Raw genomic sequence first — 25,325 nt, 5'->3', positions numbered from 1 at the left:
AGAGGTGTGGGGAGGGAGAGCAGTGTGGGTGAGTGTGGGAGAGAGGTATGGTGAGTGTGGGAGAGAGAGGTGTGGAGAGGGAGAGAGGTGTGGAGAGGGAGAGCAGTGTGGGGAGGGAGAGGGGTGTGGGGAGGGAGAGGGGTGTGGGGAGGGAGAGGGGTGTGGGGAGAGGGGTGTGAGGTATGGTGAGTGTGGGAGAGAGGTATGGTGAGTGTGGGAGAGAGAGGTGTGGGGAGGGAGAGCAGTGTGGGTGAGTGTGGGAGAGAGGTATGGTGAGTGTGGGAGAGAGGTATGGTGAGTGTGGGAGAGAGAGGTGTGGAGAGGGAGAGAGGTGTGGAGAGGGAGAGCAGTGTGGGGAGGGAGAGGGGTGTGGGGAGGGAGAGGGGTGTGGGGAGAGGGGTGTGAGGTATGGTGAGTGTGGGAGAGAGGTATGGTGAGTGTGGGAGGGAGAGAGGTGTGGAGAGGGAGAGCAGTGTGGGGAGGGAGAGAGGTGTGGGGAAGGAGAGAGGGGTGTGAGGTAGGGAGGGGTGTGAGGTAGGGAGAGGGGTGTGAGGTAGGGTGAGTATGGGAGAGGGGTGTGAGGTAGGGTGAGTGTGGGAGAGAGAGAGGTGTGGAGAGGGAGAGCAGTGTGGGGAGGGAGAGAGGTGTGGAGAGGGAGAGCAGTGTGGGGAGGGAGAGAGGTATGGTGGGGAGGGAGAGGGGTGTGGGGAGGGAGAGGGGTGTGGGGAGAGGGGTGTGAGGTATGGTGAGTGTGGGAGAGAGGTATGGTGAGTGTGGGAGGGAGAGAGGTGTGGAGAGGGAGAGCAGTGTGGGGAGGGAGAGAGGTGTGGGGAAGGAGAGAGGGGTGTGAGGTAGGGAGGGGTGTGAGGTAGGGAGAGGGGTGTGAGGTAGGGTGAGTATGGGAGAGGGGTGTGAGGTAGGGTGAGTGTGGGAGAGAGAGAGGTGTGGAGAGGGAGAGCAGTGTGGGGAGGGAGAGAGGTGTGGAGAGGGAGAGCAGTGTGGGGAGGGAGAGAGGTATGGTGAGGTGGAAGAGGGGTGTGGGGAGAGGGGTGTGAGGTAGGGTGAGTATGGGAGAGGGGTGTGAGGGGGTGTGAGGTAGGGTGAGTATGGGAGAGGGGTGTGAGGTAGGGTGAGTGTGGGAGAGAGAGGTATGGTGAGTGTGGGAGAGAGAGAGGTGTGGAGAGGGAGAGCAGTGTGGGGAGGGAGAGAGGTGTGGAGAGGGAGAGCAGTGTGGGGAGGGAGAGAGGTATGGTGAGGTGGGAGAGGGGTGTGGGGAGAGGGGTGTGAGGTAGGGTGAGTATGGGAGAGGGGTGTGAGGTAGGGTGAGTATGGGAGAGGGGTGTGAGGTAGGGTGAGTGTGGGAGAGAGAGAGGTGTGGAGAGGGAGAGCAGTGTGGGGAGGGAGAGCAGTGTGGGGAGGGAGAGAGGTATGGTGAGGTGGGAGAGGGGTGTGGGGAGAGGGGTGTGAGGTAGGGTGAGTATGGGAGAGGGGTGTGAGGTAGGGTGAGTATGGGAGAGGGGTGTGAGGTAGGGTGAGTATGGGAGAGGGGTGTGAGGTAGGGTGAGTATGGGAGAGGGGTGTGAGGTAGGGTGAGTATGGGAGAGGGGTGTGAGGTAGGGTGAGTGTGGGAGAGAGAGGTATGGTGAGTGTGGGAGAGGGGTGTGAGGTAGGGTGAGTATGGGAGAGGGGTGTGAGGTAGGGTGAGTGTGGGAGAGAGAGGTATGGTGAGTGTGGGAGAGGGGTGTGAGGTAGGGTGAGTATGGGAGAGGGGTGTGAGGTAGGGTGAGTGTGGGTGAGTGTGGGAGAGAGAGGTATGGTGAGTGTGGGAGAGAGGTATGGTGAGTGTGGGAGAGAGAGAGGTGTGGAGAGGGAGAGCAGTGTGGGGAGGGAGAGAGGTATGGTGAGGTGGGAGAGGGGTGTGGGGAGAGGGGTGTGAGGTAGGGAGAGGGGTGTGAGGTAGGGTGAGTGTGGGTGAGTGTGGGAGAGAGAGGTATGGTGAGTGTGGGAGAGAGAGAGGTGTGGGGAGGGAGAGAGGTATGGTGAGTGTGGGAGAGGGGTGTGGGGAGAGGGGTGTGAGGTAGGGAGAGGGGTGTGAGGTAGGGTGAGTGTGGGTGAGTGTGGGAGAGAGAGGTATGGTGAGTGTGGGAGAGAGAGAGGTGTGGGGAGGGAGAGAGGTATGGTGAGTGTGGGAGAGAGAGGTGTGGAGAGGGAGAGCAGTGTGGGGAGGGAGAGAGGTATGGTGAGGTGGGAGAGGGGTGTGGGGAGAGAGAGTGGTTTGGACAGGGAGAGGTGCGGGGCGAGAGGGAGAGGGGTGTGGGGAGAGTTAGAGATCCACAGACCAGCACCTGCACAAGCCCTAACATCTGAGCCGAGAGACATCCATCAGATGTCCAGCCTCATCTGCTCACACTTCACGTCCTCGTCCAAAACCTGCTCCTGAAACTAAATCCCCACAGACCACAAAACATTCATCACATCATGTTTATATTCAAGGACTGACATCATCTGCCTTTGGACTCGAGAGCAAAACCTCAGACGTCCTCCTCCTCCTGCAGGAGACATGGAGCAGTACTTACACACTATACTTAGACAGATACTTTCAACACTTAGACACCATCTTCAGCCTGAAATCCCAAAAAGCATGCGGTACTGACGGCATCCTGATATTCCCACCGAATCCGTTCCTAAATCCGATTTTAGCGTCGTTCCGAAATAATCGCCTTTAATAGAGACCGCCCCCTTTTTCACTGACTAGCTAGCACGTTGCCAAACCTAAAATAATAGTGTAAAAAATACTTAACTATCTTCAACTGTGAGAACACGCCCTTCCACGAGAACAACAAAAATACTTTGAGTGAAAATGATTTGCGATGCTTCCAGGAAGCTGTAGTTTGCTTTCTTCCTGCCATCGTTTAGCCTGAACGGTGTGGCTCCGCTAGTCTAAACTCCGCTAGTTTTATCCTACAAACATTTTATTAATCAAGCTCCAAGTGAAACTTTCAGTGTAGCTCATGGTTGCTTACTGTTCAAAGGGAAACCCAGACATTGTTCCAGGACCGATGATGATGTCATACGTACTTTATATTATCCTTATATTACGTGTGCACGTTTGGTCATTTTATTACAGTGCGTGGACATTTCCTAGACATCTTAGCGGGCTAATTGTTGTTGTTGTTGTAGTTGTAGATGACGTCTCCTTCTTGCACACCCTGTTTGGAAAAACGGGTCCCGAAAAGCGTTGGGTTGTTAATCAGCTCTTTGAACGTCGACGCAGTATGACATGACCCGTGTGTGTGTGCGTGCGTGTGTGTGCGTGCACTGTGAGGAAATGTCTTTTTTCCGATTACAGCAGACGCATTTCCTGTTTTCAAGTAATGCGAGCAGTGTACGTTTTTTTTTGTTGTTTTTTTTTTTTAACTGTTTATTTTGTTAGTGTATAGAAATCAGATTCAGGTCACAGCTGCATTTTGGGGTTTGGGAAGAAAAAAGAAAAAAAAAAAAAACCCCAGCAGAATTCATACACACACTCTCTCTCTCTCTCTCTCTCTCTCTCTCATACACACACTCACAAAAAAAAAGGTGTTTCATGCCGTTCTCCTTCACACACACACACACACACACACACACACATTAAATTGACAGTGCTATGAAATACAGTCCTCTACTCCACCATAACAGAGTGTTATTAATACTTGAGTATGATTAATAATTTGACTTGTGAGATATTGATCAGAAGCTAGTCTATTAGCAAGGCTCAGCTAAACCACAAGACCTACAGGTTTCCTAGAACATCGAACGTTTTCTACACATTTCTGTACAGTTTCTTTTCCCAGTTGCGTCAAATTGTGTGCGTTTTTTTTTTTTTTTCCTAAGCGATAAGACACGTGCTGCTCATTAGTCATACGATGCGTGTGCGGGTGTTTTATTCCTCTTACACCGCAGCGATTTGCCAACAAGGACGAGCTTTTTATTCATTAAAAGAAGGATACGTCATTTTTTTTTTTTTTTTTTTTAAACGAAAATCAGTTTATAGTTACGTTTAACGTTGTGGAACGTCCACAAAAAACGTTCCGTCGTTCCCTCACGCAGCTCGTCACGTTATCGGGGAAACTAATCGGGCAGGAAGAACAAGCAAACTCCGCCCTGAAGATGTCGGAAAAACGTACATTTTCGGCGTTAACCCTGACTGTTACAAAGCGCTGACACTGGAGACTCCTTCCATACGTGTTACATAAACATCTCCTTACAGAAAACTTCAGCACATCGGTCGTTTCCCCAACGCCGTACGAGTCCCTGTGAATGAGCCGTTGCTATAGAAACGATGACGTATTAGAACAAGCGCGTTATTAGAGCCGCTGTTCTAGAAAACTAAATCGACGCCTTCTGACCAATCGGAATCGAGAAGTTCGGAGGCGCCGCGGTACAAACCGACCGCGTAACGGACGCGTACGCGATATCGGGACTGCGGATGATCTAAATCTCGCCCCGTGTCCGTAGGCCGCTGCGTTTCGGGGCAGTGTTCGTGCTTGCGTTCAGTAGGCAGTATGAGCTGATTCGGTTCAGCAGTACGGAATGAATGTTTTGCGCCACTAGGATTTGGAAATGAATTGTATTTTCAACTTTACATTTGATGTTAAAACGATTTCAATTTGTTTACAAGGGGTCCTTATTAGCCTGTTTAGTAGTAGCGCTACTAGCAGTAACAATAGTTAGCTGGGTATCTAGGCACTTCCTGTTCGCGTAGTTCGGGGTTTCAGTTGCGAGGTTCGTAGCTAGCAAAGTAGTCCCTTAACTCTCAGTGTGTGCATCTGGTCGTTACAAAAATCCGCGTCGTAACAAAAGCCTTGAAATTTAATTTTAATCGAAGGCAATAAGCAAAGCCTGATTTACAAAGTGAAAATCCATCTAGTAACAAAGGCTAGAAATTGAATTTCTATATAATAATAATAATAATAATAATAATAATGTCATTTTAAATTCTGATGACACAAACATTCAAGCAAACAATAGGCTCCGTTTCAGCCAATCAGCCGCCTCTGAATTAGTTGGATTCACCGTTTTGCCCATTTTCTTTCTCGTTTTTTTTTTTCCTTCTTCAAAATTGAATGTGATTAAATTGGAATCCAGACCTAAACTCTTAAACTAGGCATAAGAATAAACATCCAAATTTTAGTGGCACAAATCTTACTCCACATACGCCAAGCAAGAGTCCAGTGATAGTTTGTCATTAAATAAATAAATAAATACATACATTTTGTGATGGTGTACTACTCGCTCCAACTCGTACACCGAGTCATACAGTGATAACCCTCTCATAGCTAACGCTTTTTTTTCCTCGACATGACCTTCAAGCTGAGTAGTTAGTACGGACTACTGAATAGTGACTACTGAGTAGTGACTAGTGAGAACTGAGTAGTGTCTACTGAGTATTGAGTAGTGAATATTGAGTACTGAGTAATGAGTAGTGACTACTGAGTACTGACTAGTGAGTACTGAGTAGTGACTACTGAGTACTGATTATTGAGTAGTGACTACTGAGTACTGAGTATTGATTAGTGACTACTGAGTATTGAGTAGTGAATATTGAGTACTGAGTAGTGAGTACTGAGTACTGATTATTGAGTAGTGACTACTGAGTACTGAGTATTGATTAGTGACTACTGAGTATTGAGTAGTGAATATTGAGTACTGAGTAGTGAGTACTGAGTACTGATTATTGAGTAGTGACTACTGAGTATTGAGTAGTGAATATTGAGTACTGAGTAGTGAGTACTGAGTAGTGAGTACTGAGTACTGAGTAGTGACTACTGAGTACTGAGTAGTGACCAGTGAGTGCCGAGTAGTGACTACTGAGTACTGAGTATTGATTAGTGACTACTGAGTATTGAGTAGTGACTACTGAGTAGTGAATATTGAGTACTGAGTATTGAGTAGTGAATATTGAGTACTGACTACTGAGTACTGATTACTGAGTAGTGACTACTGAGTATTTATCATCAGGTGAGATAATATTTCCTGTTCCCTCCATTATCCTTTAAAAAAAACTGATAAGCCTCTAATTAAGGAATAATTTACTGTAGTGTTTTCATTGTTTAAATTTCAATATCACGGACCGTAATTAAATAGTTAAGCCGGTATTATGAGGTGACAGTTTTTACACTGGCACATGCCTACTTATAATAATTTCACTTTTAGATAACTTTTTTTTTTTTTTTTTTAAAAAACGCACTTTGCAATTGGAAGAAAAGAAAAGCTGTGACCACGGACAAGAATCTCAGGACAGACGGCCACGGTGTAGAAACAGTGAAGGCAGGTGAAGACGCCAGAATCTGAACAGCAAACAATAAAATCAGCTTTAGCATTAGTCATATTTTGGTCTCTGCTAAAACTGACAGGGAAAAGAAACAAACAAACAAACAAAAAAAACCAGAATAAAAACCCAGCTAGCCCTATTAGTTCCATAACACACACTTATCATAACGTGAATGCACTCCTTACAGGTGCACTAATGAACCTCACAGTTATTTCCAGAAAAGCTAATTAACCCATGTTGCTCCGTTTAGCATGCTCTAGCCATAAATCTTATTCTATTACCCTGACGTTAGCTACAATTTGGTGAAAATATGTTGTAATATGTTATAAAAACAAATCTATACCGAGCTCAAGTTAACCCCCAGGTTTCTCGCTGGATAAAATACCCTTTGGTAAGTCATCTCCGTTTCCCCGTACAGTCGAGTCCAAATGTCTGAGTGCAATTAAGCTAAGTAGCACATAAAATATTCCACAGTATTAGCAAGATTTACATCTTTGTAAGGGGATAAACCTATGAGAAGTTCATAGCTACTCAGCAAACTTCCCACAGCCGAACTAGCTGGCTAACAGTAGGGGAAATTAGTTTGAGAATATTCCCTTACAAAGCTAGCGAGGTAACTAGCAATTAAAAGCTAGATAATGTTTTTAAAAAATAAATAAAAATAAAAAGTCAGCTAGCTAAATAATATCTGATGGATACATATGAGGATATCCGCACACAAAGCTGCCTGATGTTAACAATTCATATTTCACAGCCAAACTAACTAGCTAACCTGAGAGAAAATATACAAATCTATCAAATTAACTAAACATTACAGTTGTCTCATAGCAAAACTAGCTAGCTAACATTAGTGTAAATCCCCTTTGTTAGAGGATATGCCCATAAAAAGTCAGCTAGCTAAGATCAAACAAGGGAGAAAAAGCTACACGGAGATCTAGATTAGCATCAGATTAGAAGAACATCAGATAACATCCCATTTGTTAAAGGATAAACAGTACTAATATAATGATAGATAGATTGCTCACGTTAGAAAATGTCCAACGGCAAACTAGCTAGCTAACAAATGTTAAGGAAAGTGCCATAGCAAACCCTTCAGCTAACATCAGAGAAAGGTGTATTTGTTAGAAGATACTCCCTACTACAACGGAAAAAAGTTCCACATAAAGACTAGCCAGCTGGCTAATGCTATTCATCAAGCACGAGCTAATGTCCAACAGCATAACTAGCTAGCGAACTTTAGAGAAAATCCCATTTGTTAAAGGCTACGCTAATATAAACATAGCTAGCTGGTTACCAAACATTAGTTAATCTCCAACAGCATAACTCGCTAGTGTATTTGAAAACTGTATTTGTTAGAAGATATCCGAATACAAAGATAGCAAGCTAGTTCGCAAACGCTACGAAATGTCTCACGGGAAATCCAGCTCGCTAACTTTAGAGAAAATCACATTTGTTAGAAGATATGCTAATATATAGCTAGCTAGCTAACGAACCGATATTAGGAACTAGCTAGCCAACGTTAAAGAAGCTGTCGATTGTTTGAGGATATCCTTATATGACAAATATAGACCGTGATTCAGCTGTAAAACTAGCAAGTTAGCGAAAACTAGTCAGTCAGGTACTTAACGACTCTGACACGGTCCTGCCGTCTCAGGCTTTGTGGAAATAACGTGTGAACAGAATGTCTGCGTAGAGACGTTTGCACTCAGACTTTTGCACCCTGCTGTCCAGGAACTACAAACCATTCCAGTGTTAGAATCTTCGTAACGCCTCCGATCATAGTCACTTCGCCGAACTTCGCGGACCCCGAAAATCTCCCTCACGCTCTCCATGTGCTCACACCGTAACCCTACGTTCACACTAGCAAGCCCCGAAGCGCCACGCGGCTGTTAATTTTACACACGTGCGCGACACAGAGCCGCGACTCGCAGTTTAGTTACGATTTTCTCAACTGTATGCAAACGAGGTACGAGTCAAACGTGTACAAACGCGTGCAGAGACATTACGAAGAAAAACAACACTTGTAGCAAAGACAGATCGTCGGTGCGTTAACCGGTCAGTCTTCGTAGCTAGTAGAGTTAGCCTGGTCTGCTAATCTAATCGAAAATCGTAGCGTCGTCGTAAATCGAAGAAACAACCTTCACACCGATTAGTGCGTCGTTTAATTTGTTTAAATAGTAATAGCGGTATATAAGAGCTCGATATAGCTATTACAGGCTTGTCGCTCGCTAGTGTGAACTAAGGTTAGCATATGTTCCGTGTTGTGCTTTCTCTTTACAGAAACCTAACACACTCTGCGTGATCTGTGTGTAAGTGGAGCTGTAAGTGTGTGCGCATGCAGCAGGTCCGATGCTAAACCCCGTTCCAGATGGAGCGCTCCGCAGGGATCGGCACATGAGTGCTTCCGGAGATCTCCCCGGGGCCCGATGCTTAAAGATCAGAGACGGATCGGTGCATTCGGAAATGTGATGGAGAGATGAGAACAGAGGGAACAGAGTGACACTTTAATAGGGAACCCTAAAAGGATGATGATGATGATGATGATGAAAGAACTCAGGGCGGTTGTCGGCGTGAGACTGGTCGGTCCGGAATCGGACGGGCTCCGCACCCAGTTTGCGTGTTTTTTTTTTTTGTTTCTCAGGAAGCAAATAAAAGTTCGGTGCGTGAGCTGTTGGGAATGCGAAAGAGCGTCGTACGGTGGGAGTGGGGAAGGGGTGTCGGTGAGGGAAGGGGTTAAAGGGGCGGAGTCGTGCATCAGGGTGGGTCAGTAGTAGTCGTCGTAGTTCTTGGGGTTCAGGCAGTACAGGATGGCTCCCCCAAACGAGAAGATGGTGGCGCCCCAGGCCAAGCCGTAACCCCAGTTGAACTCGTGGTATATTCGCAAGCTGATCGTCTCGATGAACTTGATGGGGAACAGGACCAAGCTACAGGCCTGCAGGACAACTGCGGGGGAGGGGGGAAAAACAAAACAAATGGATATCATGAAAGTTTGTTCTGACATTTCAGTATCCTAATCGTAAAAGTAACCTGATGTGGTAGCCAACACCATCTTCTAGCTTTCATCAGAAGGCAAACGTCAGTCACGTAACGCTGTGCGTCATAGCTTACGAAGCTAGAAGTATCTGGCCCTCAAGCGAAAGGCAAAGGAACGCCACAACTGTATGTTCTACGTACGGCGAGAAATATTTGATTTGATTTGAGATTACGAGATCGGCTCGCACATGGTCCGACGTTTCTTCGTTCCCCCTTCACCAATCCCCGCCCCCCGCCCACCCTCCCGCTCACAGCCTGCGTTCCTACTCTTCCTGTCTGACGCACGGAAACGGAGAAACGCTTATAACCGCGCTTTCATCTTATCCTGTCATGTAAATGTATACAGAGACATTAATGAAGAAAAATAGAAGCTTTGAGGAAGGAAGGAAGTAAGCAGAGATTCGTACGGACAAGGGGAGGAGTCACGGTCCTGCGCTGGGGGCGTTAGAGTTTTTAGAAAAAAGAAAGGAAAAGAAAAAAATAAGTGAGCAAACACAAACGAAGAATTCGACACACGAGTCTTTCGAACAAAACCCATAGCTTGAAGAGCAGAACCGAGTGGTGAAAGACGAGTAAAAAGTAGGTCGAGAACATAGAATTTTTTTTTTTTTTTTTTTTTTGAAAAACAACAGAGGGGATTTTTCGCTCCTCAGAGGGCGACGAGCTCCTCGACGAAGCAGAGCGACTTCAAAGAACATCAGAAATCCACTTTTAAGTGTACGTGATTAATTCGAAACGAGGAAAGGCTAATTAAGCGAAACGGCTGTGTGCCGGGATACGACGCTGTCACAAACTTCCCGTTTCCGCTTTCGCTCGCCCCGAGGACGCGTCCCGCTAAGCCGTCCTGCTCCGTTAATACGAGCGCCCTCGTTTAGCGCGTACGCGGAGAGGCGGACGACGACGACGGATCCGGACAGCGAGCGGAAGCGTTACATCGTTCCCGCTTCTTCTCCAGATGTAACCGATCGCTCAGCACAGGGTCTGACGTTTCTGCTCCGGAATTTTCCTACGTCGCTTAGCAAATCCACCATGAGATGACGTACGCCGGATTTACTGATCGTGATCGTTAGAAACGGGATAATTCACCTTAGAGCTGGGTTAGTTGAGCCGGATTGAGTTATCTGAGATTACCACGTGAACTGGAGGGGGCAGATTTAACGTTCGTTCTTTCATTCATTCGTTTAGCCAGTTATTCGTTTGTTCGGAACAAAACACGCTAGTCGGCATCGGCGTTAACGAGGTAAACGTGTCGGGTCAGCGTGTCACTGACGATCATTAAAGGTCATTAAACTTGTTCTAAATGCACGATTTTGGTTCACCGCGGTACTAAATCGGAACCTGGAAATCGTAATACGTACTTTATTTAAGCGGGCGTAGTTCCATCTCCGTTTTGAATAGACTCTCTTTTTAAAAAAAAAAAAAACACGTTTAAAATATTATCTTCATGCAATTATGTTGGGAACGGTAACGGGATTAATGCTCATATCCTCATACTAATACTTTAATTAAAAATCTCTCTCCGTAGACATAACCCCATAACGAGACGAGACGAGAGCACGAGTCTCTTTAATCCGAGGATTTGCAGTAACGAGTACATTAACGACCTCGATTTACTAATTAGGAAATACACTTAGTAATATATATATATATATATATATATATAAAATAATGTATATACTATGGAAGTGCACAATTTACGTGATATTCTTCTAAATACGCGATCTAATCTCGTTTACGGTGTTCAGCAGGTTCGAGCTTACAAGGCCTGTCGTCTTGGTAACAAGTCAAGACAACGTCCAGTACTATTCCAAATGGTTAACGGTCCAACGCAGCTAACTCCAGGCACGAAGAGCGCCCCCTGCGTGTGCTACGAGTGCGTCACAGTCACCTGCGGCGAACAGCATGACGGCGACGGGTCTGTAGAAACGCCTCCTGCTGCACGTGCACACGGAGACCAGGGCCACCATGAAGGAGATGAGGATGAGGAAGGCTCCTCCGTGCAACAGCGCCAACGTGGCGATCTGCCAATCTGCAACACAAAAAAACAAACAGACACGGGTCACGTTTACCGGACGGGTTCTAGATCGTCCTGTCCGTTAACGCTGTAGCGGTTCCGCCGGTTTGCCGTCCTCCTGTCGGTGGCTTTTAATCTCACACGCTGAGGGTTTACACCTCGTACGACGCTCGCCAAACAGGCGGGACAGCCGCAAATACGCTAGCGGCGATGGCGGAGTGTGAACGAAACGAAAAAGAGATGCTTGTTACCTAAAGATGTTTATGCGAACTGAAATCTTTACATTCTGGACCTTGCACTCTCGTCATTCCTGGGTGTTCATGGAATGTTAAAATTGTCCTAAAGCCCTTGCAATGCCTGTGTGTGTGTGTGTGTGTGTGTGTGTGTGTGTGGACATTCCCAATAACAAGTGACGAGCCAGACTGATCACCTGATGCGAAAGTGACACCTTTGCACAATGTGTCCTTTGTCCGTAATCCTCCGGACGCTATTACTGTTATTACACACTTAACACTCGTTCTGAATGACTCCGCCCACTCCTGCTCTCGTATAGCTGCTTATTAACCCATGGCTAAGGTGAAGTTTGACATCGGTTTCGGGTTGGGTCTCTGATTCGTGAGCTTTTGTCGCGTGGTTTCGGCTTGGCTACGTGTGGACGGGTTAACGTAAAAGTGCGTCCGTGCGCGAGGGTAAGCTCGGCGCGTTCAGCATTTCTGAGGACGTCCTGGTTCGGTGAGTAAACGTTTGCTTTCTGCTAGGATGCTACCTGAGAGTCACAGCAATTTTTTTTTTTGGCACGTGATTCGTTCAGGGTGGTGTGTCTGTGGGGGGGGTGGGGGCTGATTGGTGTTGTGGATCGGCGGCGACGCTGAAAACAAAACCGTGTGAAATGTTACCATGGTTACAGAACCGAATATCAGTTTTGGACATATTTGATATTTGCTCGATCAATCATCCTGATATTATAAAAACATGTTGGGATTGTAACCATGACAACAGTTCTGAATATATCCCACAGCGCTCTGGATTCTGATTGGTCAGAACGTGTTGATTCCTTTTAGTAGTACTGCTTCTACTGTTGTCGTTTGTGGGCGTGGCCCACAATCTCAAATCAAATCGTATATTTCTTTAATCTTTTTAGTAGTAGCTATATACAGCTTATAAACCTAACTAGCTAAACCTAAATTAAATGAAGCAATAATCAGTGTGGAAATGGTTGGTTTGATTTACGTTACGTTACGGTGTCTCCTTAGATATCAAAACGTTTACATTTTTCTCTTGTTGAATAACGTGTTTTTTTTGTTTAGTTTTTTGGCGCGCCTGCCGTGCGGGTCCCTCCGAATGAGCCGTTGCTATAGAAACGATAACGTATTCGCGCCTGCAGCTGCGCTACCGTCAGAGCTGCTGTTATGGAAAATTACAGACCAATCGGAATGGAGAACACAACAAGGCAGCGACGATTAACAGACACGGACAGTATTAATAAATACGCTCCTCTCGTGACGAACCAAATAAACGCTCGTTAACTCTCGCGTGTAATCATTTGAATAATAAAGTTAAGCAGAAAGCACATCCCGGGCACCTGCTGTACCCGACGCTTCTGTTAATATTACAGTACCTACGTCGTGCTTTTAGAATACATTCATAGCAATCGCATAAATATTTTATAAAGGCATGCTGAAGAATTTATGAAAGGCCTCATAAAAGCATGAACGACGATCATCAGGCGTTTCGTGCGGCTTTTTTGTTTTACGTGGGAGAGGATACAACAGCCGACAGCGATCGTTATGACCTGACTGACATGTTGTTTTTTTGTATTTTGATTTTTTAATTATTATTATTATTTTTTTTATCTATATCTTGTTTTTTTTATTACTAACATCACATGACATGAAGGTGTATTGGACTGGGGCTAAGAAGTAGATACTGTACAGTATGCACAGTACGCAAGTAAGCAGCAGGAAGGAAAAAGGTTTGTTTGTCCGTCCCAGACCGGGTACGTGCCGGTCTGGGAACGAATGCACGTGTTGAAAGAACCGGGGGGGGGGGAGAGGACGGAGAATGTGTGTGGTGAGACAAAAAAGAGGTTTTTTTTTTAAAAAAGAAAGAAAAACGCTCAGGTTTCGGAGTGAGAAAGGAGCGGGGGTGTGGATGGATTACACGGGCACGGATAACAACAATGTTGTGTAATTAACCACACTTTCTCTCTCTCTCTCTCTCTCTCTCTCTCTCTCACACAGTGTTTTTTTGCCTAATTGTAAAACAGTGAACCCTATTGCACCACTGAGAGCTTATCACTGACTCTGTTCGGATAAATGGGGCGTCACATAATGGATGCTCCACACCCTCCCTCCCTCCCTCCCTCTCTCCCTCCCTCCCTCCCTCTCTCCCTCTTTCTGTATTTTTTTCCCCTCTGTTCCTCTGTCTCTCCATCTGCCTTTTATTCAGAAGCACTCTAAAGACACTCAACTGGAGTGGGGCCTAGAAATAGCACCGAATCCTCCACGGAGCACTGACAAGGAGCGAGGGGAAGGGTGTGGGGGTGTAGGAGGGGGGAGGGTTGAGGTGGGGGGTGAAGAAAAGAAGATAGACGAGAAGAAAAGGAAAGGAGGAGATGTCAATGCATGGGAAATGGATATGGCAGCCCTCGTCGATGACGGCGCGTACGTAAGAGCGAACGTGAAATCTCCAACGGCGTGCCGCTGGAGAACGAGTCGATGAGGAGGTGCTGGGATGAAAACAGAAGCAAAAACAAAACAAATCCGACCCACGCGACCATACGGACGTTCCTGTATTACGCAAAAAAAAAAAAAAAATATATATATATATATATATATATAAAATTTCGGATGATGTTTGAACGTTTCAGCGTTCGAGATTTAGAGACGGCACGAGACGAAGTCGCACCCCGGCCCCGGTTTTAAGAGCTCAGGGGACCGAATGACGCGTTTTCAGCTTTTCGTCTGTAGTGTATCGGACGTGGACGACAGTCTGCGACGACAACTTGAGAAAACGTGAAATCAAATCACAGCCCCGTTCACGAGCTATCGATCTGGCTCAGGGTTTCACGCCACTAAATAATGAGTCAGCACATTTCCGGCTCGGCGCTGGTGACAAAGCACGGACTTTGATAAAGGAGACGTCGCTCGTCCTGACGCCCAAAACGCTTCCCTCTTCGACAAGCAGGCCATTACTCTGCTAATCTACCTCGCTAATTAAAGTCGCTACGGGTAATAAAGCGTTTAAACTCATAGCCTCCGAATCTTTTTGGCACTCGGTTATATAAGATATGAATATGCATGAACATCTGAAGTTGCACGACTGTCTATAAACAGATTAAAAAAAAAAAAAAAAGTACAACGGATTATTTTAAATCGAGTACTTCGTACGTAACGTGTACGCTACACATTCTAGTCGCTGCTCTGTTTAGCACGTGTACAGAGAGTGGAAACCGACGTTAGCATGCTAGTCGGTACCGTTAGGTTAGACAGGATAGCCTAGCGTGAAAGATTTGTGTAAACTTGTATTTCTTGCGTCGTAGAAACGACGTTAAATACGGCCAGACCTTAGAAAGGTCGTTTACAGAGAGCGAGCTAGTCTACGGTTGCGGAGCTAGACGTGCTAAACGAGTTATAAACTTCACGCATGTTAGAACACCCCTGAAAACTCTAAAAACGGCTGCTCGACTCAAGATCACGTCCGTGTACGTGTAGAAATGACGAGCGGCGAATATCAAACGCAGGATTAAGAATTAGCCTGACTTGCTAGCAGGATAATGTCACAGAGGAAACGTGAGGCGCATAGAAATTTTTCAACACGTTAAACGTGGATAAAAACGTACTTTTCTCACAGCCGAGGCCGATTTCTTTTACTTCCGACCTTTTTCCGTTTGCCGCTCTGTCTCGACACGATGGAAACTTCTCGTCGTGATAATCGCGGCATTCTCGACTCGTTATCGACCCGATTTGTGTCACGTGACCCAACAACAAGCCGAACCTTGTTTAAATTAACCCCGTGTGTGTGTGTGTTTTTTTGTTTTTTTTTTAAATTTGTGTGTAGTTGTTTTAAAACATTCGCTAGGTAATTAGCTAAGTCTTAGCATTTTCTAATTCACAGTCAGACACGTCCGATGCACGTACGGTTCCTGAGAAATGAGGTGCGAACCAGTCTGTTAACGACCCTGTCAGTTACTGAGGTGGAGGATGGATGTACAGTATAAACAGGGTTTTGCGTAAAGCTCTGGGCTAAGCTCAGCAATGCTAATAGGCCAAGGAAATAAACAGCCTCATGAATCAGATGCTAAATAACCCTGCCGCAAGGCAGAAATCGCACTGACGTCCCGATCGCAGCAACGTTCCATAAAAGATGCCCGCGCGTGAGAAGAAAACATTTTAAACCACAACCGGTATGCGCTAATAGCAAAGCAGCCAACAACAGCGAATGTTGAAATAACGCCTGGACCCTGGGAGTTTAGCCGCACATTAGCACGAAGTCGTTCCTGTAACAGTGTCGTGTTCGACGTGGAGGAAAAACACTCCACCGAGGGACGGTTGTTGTTGCAGATATTTGCGGTTTGGCTAGTTAGCGTGTGTGGAACGAACTCGTTTATGGCGGGTTTTGAGTCCGAAGGTTAAGAGTTTGCCCGTTCACAGCGACTCGTGGTACGGTGGACGGATTTTAAACACGAGCTCTTATTTAACCACGAAAAACGAATAATGATCGATGTGCTGAAGTCAGTTTGTAAACGAAGCTCTGTATTTGTGTGACCGACTCTCTTAAAGTCGGCACGTCAATCAAAATTGACGTTGCGTGGCTTTTGGTATGAATTTGCTCCAAAACAACGACAAACTTATAACATATAGAAGATATACGCGTTCAAAATTGACAGTCTCTCTCTCGAGCGCCGATACGGATCAACGATTTTGATGACATCATTCTGCACTTCTGTCCAATCAAATGTGCTCTAGAATCTGAAGTGTCCCGCCCCCGAGCTAGCTAGATGCGCTAATTTCAGTTTAACTAGCCAGGTCAAAATTGACAGTCTCTCTCTCGAACGCCGATACGGATCAACGATTTTGCTGACATCATTCTGCACTTCTGTCCAATCAAATTTGCTCTAGAATCTGAAGTGTCCCGCCCCCAATGTTATAAAAATCCACGCTTCTAACCGTCATGTACGGTTTAGCCCGGGGGGAGTGAGGTGAGATAAACGCTACTTGCTCCCCCCGCCTTTTTTTATTTTTTTTTAATAAAGGGGGCGGAGCCACTCGATATGTCCCGCCCTGACTTCCCGTTTCAGTGGAAATTCGAACCCATCGAAGAACCCTGCGCGTGCGTTTCAAGGCGAAAAGACGGAACATTTTAAGAAAGAAAACATTCTTCGTGGTTATTCGTGTGGGTCTGATGGACAGAGCTGTAGCGCTCCAGGAGCAAAAAGACAAACGCTGGATGGGACATAAAAATGTTTTCATGTTATATATTTATTATCGAACTTTTTAATAAGACTCATCACACTGAAACCTCAATAACTCAAAAGCGAGTCGGCCGATAAGCGATTTCAACTTGGACCTACCTAAAGTGTTCTTAAATGACCGAAATATACGAATACGAACCTGTGGATTATGTTCGGTGGGCCAGTGAAACGTATTTTACAGTTAAAATAACTTTCCGGCCGCAGAACGTTTAAGAAACCTCTGACTTATAGAACGATGTAATTCAGTGTTTGTTTGGATGATTTTTATGATTTTTTTCCGTCGCCGTATTTCCATAATAGGTGTGAACGTGTCCTAAGAATTTATTTTTCTCTCCCTGCCTCATGTTAACCGCTACATTCCAGTCCTATTTTTATCCTTCAGCAAGGTCCTGTGGCCTGAAGAAATGAACATTCCAACATTCTTCCTTATTTCCCCTGAGGCCTGTGTGAAACTGCTGTATATGGCACCATCACTGAAGATGGATCTTTTTTTTTTTAAATCACCCAACGTCGACGGTAAAAAGCTCAACCCGAAGAACGACATCACTTCCTCCACCATAAAAGCAGTCGCTTTTAATACGTGACGTTCGTAAACGGCTTCGGGGTCCTCGCGATTAAACAAGCCCACGCTACCATATAAAAGGTTCATCGTTTTGAGTCATAACAGGAAGTCGTAACAGAGCCGTCCCGACCCGCCGTCTGTCAAACCAGGCTCTTCCGGGAGTCTGAGCTCTCAGATTGTCTTTCCTCGTCCGAAAACGCGACGTCTTTGAAGCACCTTGAGACGTGCGTTTGGAGGAACCCGAGCAGGACGAGATCTTTATCCCAAAAGAAACAACAACAACAACAAAAAAAAAACCTTCAGGATCACAGAATGGGAAATGCTGATAAGAATCGAAAGGTTAATTAGTGAAATCTATATCTCATCCGCTTACTGCGACGCCCTGCGGTCCCTCAAACGGAGACGACTGAGAGCAGGAAAAAATAAAAATATACCAACACGCGTGATGAAAAGAGGGACGAGAGTCGGCCAGGAAGACGCGAGTTGCGTTCCAATATTGTTCTCAACACGCCCTGGTCGACTTCCCTTCTCCATTTCCCTCTTGGTGAAATCAGCGCCGTTTCGGGGTGCCAATACTTTAGCTGCACGTTTGAAGTTTGACGGGAAAAAAAAAAAAAAAACTGAAATTGAAGAAATAAAATAAAAAATACAACCTTGACATATAATAAATATATAATAAAATAGTTTAAAAAATTATTAAAATTTTTATAACACCTATTTTATTTGCACGTGACATTCAACGTAACTTTATTACTTATTTATTACTAGTTAACAAGCTAGCTACTTTACACACTGACTAGACTTACCAGAACAAATCGACAAAAAAAAAAATCGACAAATAATTTTTTCCTTTAAATCTTAAAAACGTTAAACGCTACGTGGCCTAACAAAATGCCGTAACAAGGGCAATTTTCAACATCGTTGACGATAGCTGAAACGGCTAGCTAGCTTAGCACGCAGTTCCCGTGGCCACGTCATCATCTGTGAATAATCTGCGTATCAATTCTGATTGGCTCAAAGCCGTTTAAATGATTTCCTGCATCGTCATTTCCTTTTCTTTTAAAAAAAAAAAAAAATCTATTTAACAAACATAACCATCATTTTGTTCGTCATTAAGCTAGCTAGCTATTTTAGCTAGCACACAGGTTCTGTGGTCAAGAGTTCCCGCCTGCCTCGTCGTCATCCGGGGATAATTTGCATATCGATCCTGATTGGTTCGGAGCTGCTGTGTTTATTTTCTGCATCGTCATTTTAACAACCCCCGTTCCCATAACAACCGGCTAGCTAGCCTATCACGCAGGCTCCGCGGCTAAAGGTTTTCGGGAATCGTGTTGTCCTCCGTGGATAATTTGCATATCGATCCTGATTGGTTTAAAAGCTGTTAAAGCCCCGCCCCCCCCAAATATATCGAAATCCGACCGAGAGGAGTTTAAACATCATGATTAAAATGTCACGATGTGGATATTTGGCACTCGTGTGTGCTGGTGAGGGAAAGCGGACAAGGGTGTGTTAAAAATAGTACTGAAACAGGGACGGGGACAGGTCCACACACACACACACACACACACACACACACACACACACACACTCTTATGGAAAGAAGAAATTAGCTTCACACACACCCTTCACATTCTGCATCAGCACAAAAAGTACATTCTCACACACTCTAACCAAATTCCTCTGTATCCTGTGTGTGTGTGTGTGTGTGTGTGTGTGTGAGAGAGAGAGAAAGCATATTAATGCCTTAATTTAATAGTTAATCCTTAATGCACACCCAGAACAAGCTGTGTAGTCAGCACGTCGATCGAGGCGTTCTGTAGAGGGCCACGTTAGCCGAGCGGTAATTGCGAAGCTAATGAGATTTGTTTAATGCACAGTGCATGACACACGGGGAAAGTACGAGTATAAGCAGAGTGACAGATTATGGTGAGGTTCGGATCGATAAAGCTCTGGAGTGGATATGGCTCCGACTCGGACTCCTGCTCCGGATCCATCTCTGCTGCTTCTGGAGTTTAGATGGAGTCCGGTTAAACGTTGTATTTGTCGGACAAGCAACACAAACCCCGGAGGAAAAAAAATAAATAAATAAAGGGTTGTTTTTTTTACACGACTGATGAACTCTAAACCTTCAAAACATCTCGACTATTCACTCTTCCTCTCCATTTCGGACCGCCAGTACGTCAACCTGCAACAACAGAGTATCTTGAGTTTCTTGAACTCGGTGGGAAATGGGCCACTTGTTGCCGTGGTAACTAATCTGCGTGCACACTAACGTCTCGGGGGAGTTAGCGTGGCCAAGTTAGCCTCCCTTCTCACTGAACCCTGACAAAAAGCCCATTTTCAGGGCAACAAAAGCAGAAAGAAATCCCAGCTGGGCCCGCTGTGACATTCCCACATTGTCCGAGCGCAACGACTGGTGAATTAAAAAGAGAAGAGCAGAAGAGAAAATGAACTCGCGATGAGTGATTAACGCCCGCCGTAAACATTTCCTTGGTCGGAACATTCCGTTTTTTAAACCCGTTAAACTGAATGTGTGATGCGTTTAGAGGTCAACAATTTTCAGTAAAAAAAATAAAAAGGATTTGTTTTTTTGATGAGGTGTTCGTTCAAAAAAAATGCAAGTTTTAGCTAGCCAGATGCGCTAGTTTCAGTTTAACTAGCCAGATGCGCTAATTTCACTTTAACCAGCCAGATGCGCTAGTTTCAGTTTAACCAGCCAGGTGCGCTAATTTCAGTTTAACCAGCCAGATGCGCTAATTTCACTTTAACCAGCCAGATGCGCTAGTTTCAGTTTAACCAGCCAGGTGCGCTAGTTCCAGTTTAACCAGCCAGGTGCGCTAATTTCACTTTAACCAGCCAGGTGCGCTAATTTCACTTTAACCAGCCAGATGCGCTAGTTTCACTTTAACCAGCCAGGTGCGCTAATTTCAGTTTAACCAGCCAGATGCGCTAGTTTCACTTTAACCAGCCAGGTGCGCTAGTTTCACTTTAACCAGCCAGGTGCGCTAGTTCCAGTTTAACCAGCCAGGTGCGCTAGTTCCAGTTTAACCAGCCAGGTGCGCTAGTTCCAGTTTAACCAGCCAGGTGCGCTAGTTTCACTTTAACCAGCCAGGTGCGCTAGTTCCAGTTTAACCAGCCAGGTGCGCTAGTTCCAGTTTAACCAGCCAGGTGCGCTAGTTCCAGTTTAACCAGCCAGGTGCGCTAGTTTCACTTTAACCAGCCAGGTGCGCTAGTTCCAGTTTAACCAGCCAGGTGCGCTAGTTCCAGTTTAACCAGCCAGGTGCGCTAGTTCCAGTTTAACCAGCCAGGTGCGCTAGTTCCAGTTTAACCAGCCAGGTGCGCTAGTTTCAGTTTAACCAGTTTAACAGTTTAACTAGTTTTAGGACAGTGCTGAAGATAGGAAGGCTGAATATTGTTACCTTTAGTCACATAAGGATCTGAACAGCGAGCAATCCTGTTTAAAAGCTTGTGCAGGATTTCATTTTTGGGACCAAACTTTTAGATCTGGGCCATATCACTCCTGAGATACGGCCTCATTAGGGTTAAGTCATGGGGTGTCCTGGCAGCCAGATTTAGAGGAGTTCACGGCCATCATTTCACGCCGTGTTGTGGCCCGTCGAGCACCGAATGGTCCGAGACGTCCCTTATAGCCCTTACTTAAATTCTGCCACAGTGATTTGTCCATTCAGGGGCTTGTTTTGGGCTTGTAGTTATCTCAGAATGCACACAGATAAAAAGTTTCAGTCCTGAAGCATCCTTTGTTTGGGGTTTGGTTTTTTTTTGGTGTTGTTCTCGCGCTTGCTAACTGCTGTGCTTTTCAGGGATGCACATTTTTTTTCAACAGGAGTATGAGGACATGTTTTTGGTACTGATACCAAAACGAGTAACGTACTTGGCACGAATCCATCAGGGACATGGTGGAACACGTTATTTAGCTCTGTTCGTGTTCTCACTATGTCGAAGACGTCATGACATTCGAACAGCGTGTTTAATCAGTCCGTACAGCGAAATCACGAATCGGCGAAATCGCAATCGCACGAGATTGTTTTGCGCGGTCTTTCGCAGCGATGTTTGCTGGTAAATGAGACCTTTTAGCTGTACTCGTGGGGGTTTTTTGGCCCAATGCACGCCGTGATGAGCTCCCATGACACGTCTTGGTGAAAATCGGCGGTAATTTTGAAAACACTGCGAGCTCCTCCGAATGTCGCGGCGTTTGCTTGATTCTGCGATCGCAAAATCTAGGACGGACTGTTTAACAGAGGCCGTGAGGACTGGTGAGTATCGACGAGCGCGGTCATTACAACCTGCGCCGTGATACGTAAGGAAGGTGTAAAGGAAGTGTGCATCTCAGAACTCAGTACTCAGTGCTCGCAGAGATGAACTGCGATCAGTTTCGTCGCACCTAACCCACAAAATACCTTCGTACAAGCGTTCATTTTTCACTTTTTAAAAAATTTATTACGAGTATGAGTAAACGAGCACAACACTGGAAGGATCCCCGATACCGCTACGCGTTTTAACACATCGCTAGTTTTTCTCCGAAACCCATTTTTGACCCTTAACAAAACTCGAGGATCCTTTTTCCGAACGTGACGAACACGTGAACGCAATGCTCCTTTAGACTTTATGATGATCGTACCTGGCGTGTGACAACAAATTCTTATGCATCTTATGGGGCAGTGGTGTCTTGGTGGTCAATGCTCTGGGTTACTGATCAGAATGTCGGGGGTTCAAGCCCCAGCACTGCCAAACTGCCACTGTTGGGCCCTTGAGCGAGACCCTTAACCCTCTCGGCTCCAGGGGGCGCTGTATCATGGCCGACCCTGCGCTCTGACCCCGACTTCCTGACATGCTGGGGTGTGCGAAGAAAAGAATTTCACTGTGCTGTGATGTATACGTCATCAATAAAGACTCATCATCATTATCATCTCAGTGGATGCATCTCAGCCATACATTTCCATATTCTCTTTTATTATTTATTTATTTATGCAACCTTAAGTTGACCCTGAAGTGACAACTCCATGCCTAAGGACGTGTGTATATATATATATATATATATATAGATAGCCTAATGATATTATATTATTACATAACGACATAACCTAATGACATTGTTTACATCCGAATCGTCTTAAAATTACCGATCGATACGCCGACGGATGCCGAGCTGCACTTCTGTAACATGATACACTCTGGTCTATAAAGCAATAAAGTCAGACAGACACACAGATACGTCTTCTACTGACCGTCCTCAGTCGACTGTACTGCAGAAAGTGAAAACACTCTTACCTTTTAAACGCTCTATATCGTCTAGACTACAAATATCATTCCAGACGTGCCGAAGAACCGTTGCTTCAGTCCACAAATATATTGAGATATGGAGATATAATTGATTAATGATTTCATTTTTAGCAGAAACATATCAAGTAACTGATCTACAGAAGGATATACAGCGATGTCAGTGCTTTAGCGACGCTGTAACTTCATATTTACGTCAATAAACTCACTCAGGACGCTGGCGTGGGCAGAAATATCCGTGAAATCTGTCTCAGTATTACTGCCTTAACAATAAATGATTAACAATAGCAGTGCAATGGTTCTGTGTTAGATTCAGTGTAGATCTAAAGCGAGACGCTGACGTTCATTTTAACGTTAAACACGAATTTTGGTCAGATTTTCGGATAAATTGCGCCTTTTCTTACAATATAGTAAGAGAATATGAGAATTCAAACAGGGAAAAAATGTTTAGTTTACTGTTTTTGTCATTTTTCGGACGCAGCGTTATGCGAAATGTAAGCTCCGCCCACTTCAAATTCACGTCATGCTATATATCCATGAAAAGTTTGTTTCCTGATGTATATCTCCTTTATAAAATCACAATCACGCCTTCATTTCTATCCCTAATTCGAAGGATGTTACGGGTGAATTGATGAAATGTCCATTCACGTTAGATTTTATACCGAAAACGACTTTTTTTTTTTTTTTTTGGAACGGCGCGTGTTATTTTCTTGATTCAAAATTTTAAATATATATTTTCCAACAAACTTTCCTGTAAAATGTCTTCACAGTGAGTGATTTTTTTTTAATTCATCCACTGAGTACATTTTTGTTTTCAGTAAGCATGCAAATCGGTGCATATTTGATTAAAAGAAGCCTCATTTGCATAAAGAAATGTCAATTTAAAAAAAAAAGTTTTAGTCTAAATAAACATCAATTGTGGAAGATTAATTATAACATGGGGGGTGGGGGGGGGGATAAAGAAGTAAACAATAATAATCAATAACCGCGATATTGTGACACATTTTATCGTGATATCGATGTTCTATCGTCATAGAGATATTCAGGATGAAACTGCGTCTTTGTTTGTTTATTTGTTTATCGTGTGTGTGTGTGTGTGTGTGTGTGGATAGCGCTCGCTCACCCGTGTTCAGCGTGCCGCTACACTGCCACGCGCTCGCGCCGGCGGACTTCCAGCACGACTCCCACAGGGACAGGTAGTACTGCTGGTCGGCGGTGACCCACGCGGGGCTCAGCACGGCGCCCACGTCTAGGCATAGTGCCAGGAACACGCACACCAGGCCCACCAGCTTGAGGGGCGTGGGCGCCGACGAGGACGCCGCACCGCGCGCCTCCTCCGTGCCGCTCGCGGACGAGGCCATCAGCATGGGGGGGCGGCGGCTGGGGGGCTCGCTCTCTTCGGCGCTCAGGCGCGCTCGCGGGCCGACGGCGCGGTGGTGATGCTGCGGCTGTGAGGCTCCGCGCGCAAGGACGAAAGGCGGAGAGAGCGCAAGGGTGGGAATCAGGCGGATGGTCGCGCGCTCTGAGGATGAGGATCCGCACTGCACATTACTGAACACTAAACACGGCGCACCTGCAGGGTCCTAAAGCCCGCCTACACGCAGCACCCCATCTGTTCTCTCTCTCTCGCTCTCTCTCTCTCTCTCTCTCTCTCTCTCTCTCTGTGTGTGTGTGTTTCTGCTTCCACTAAATCAATTTCAATTTCAAAGAACTTTATTGACATGATTTTTTCTCTCTATATCCCTCTACATTTCTCTTTACTCAGCCTCTCTCTCTCTCTCTCTCTCTTTACTCAGTCTATCTATCACTTTCTCTGTCTCTACTTACTCTCTCTCTCTCTCTTCTCTGCCCCTCTACTGTACATTTCCTCTTTTCTTGATTCAGTGAAATTTTTTCTCTCTCTTTCTTCAGCCCACTCTACATTTCTCTCACTCTTTTTTTCCTGTTTCTACTCTTTCTCTCTCCTCTGTATTCTCACCATTCCTTAAAAGTAATAACAGCAATACAAAACAACAAATCTTATTACTACTACTACTAATAATAATAATAATCATCATCATCATCATCAACATAAATAATTGTTGTAAATAATTGATTTAAAAAATAATCTAACCATCACCAGTGCAATGAAATAATCAAAACACTGCTTTAAAAAGTACAACACTTTAAATAAATTCTAAAGTGATCATTAATTAATTCATTAGTTAGCAGAGTTTTAAGAGATTTTATTAAATGCTAGTCAGGGTGTTGGGTATTTCCAAGTGGAGCTAAACGTAATCTAGGAGAGTTGCAGCGCCCCCTGTCGCCATCATCGTCATCATCATCACTACCATCATCATCATCAATATCAAACTTTGTCCATTTGGGGAGGCTGATGGGGGTCAGAGGGTCCACTGTATGATGTTTTCTGTCACTCACTTCTATGTCTCTGAACTCTACTTTGTATGGTGATAAGCTCCATAACATATTACATTAGTGGCTTTTAAGAAAGTTATTACACGTCATATTTTATGTCTAACAATAGCAAAAAATATATTTTTTCTTCAGTAAATGCAAAGCTGAGCAGATTGGAGGAGCTTTAATCTCTGCTCCAGGGTGTGTGTGTGTGTGTGTGTGTGTGTGTGAGAGAGAG

General features: G+C 45.1%; 1 protein-coding gene across 1 annotated transcript; it reads right to left on the bottom strand.

Annotated features, from left to right (window-relative positions):
• Positions 1-6,972: 6,972 nt before the first annotated feature.
• tmem47 (transmembrane protein 47) lies at positions 6,973-24,212 on the bottom strand. Its single transcript, XM_053626016.1, has 3 exons — positions 23,817-24,212; positions 11,235-11,375; positions 6,973-9,256 (listed from the first exon to the last, which is right to left on the bottom strand). The coding sequence occupies exons 1-3, from the start codon at positions 24,058-24,060 to the stop codon at positions 9,078-9,080; spliced, it is 564 nt and encodes a 187-aa protein (XP_053481991.1). The 5' UTR covers positions 24,061-24,212; the 3' UTR covers positions 6,973-9,077.
• Positions 24,213-25,325: the final 1,113 nt, after the last annotated feature.

The sequence above is a fragment of the Ictalurus furcatus genome, chromosome 5, assembly GCF_023375685.1.
Source record: "Ictalurus furcatus strain D&B chromosome 5, Billie_1.0, whole genome shotgun sequence".
Taxonomy (NCBI): domain Eukaryota; kingdom Metazoa; phylum Chordata; class Actinopteri; order Siluriformes; family Ictaluridae; genus Ictalurus; species Ictalurus furcatus.
The sequence above is the reverse complement of the archived record's forward strand: the minus strand, read 5'-3'. Positions and strand labels throughout refer to the sequence as shown.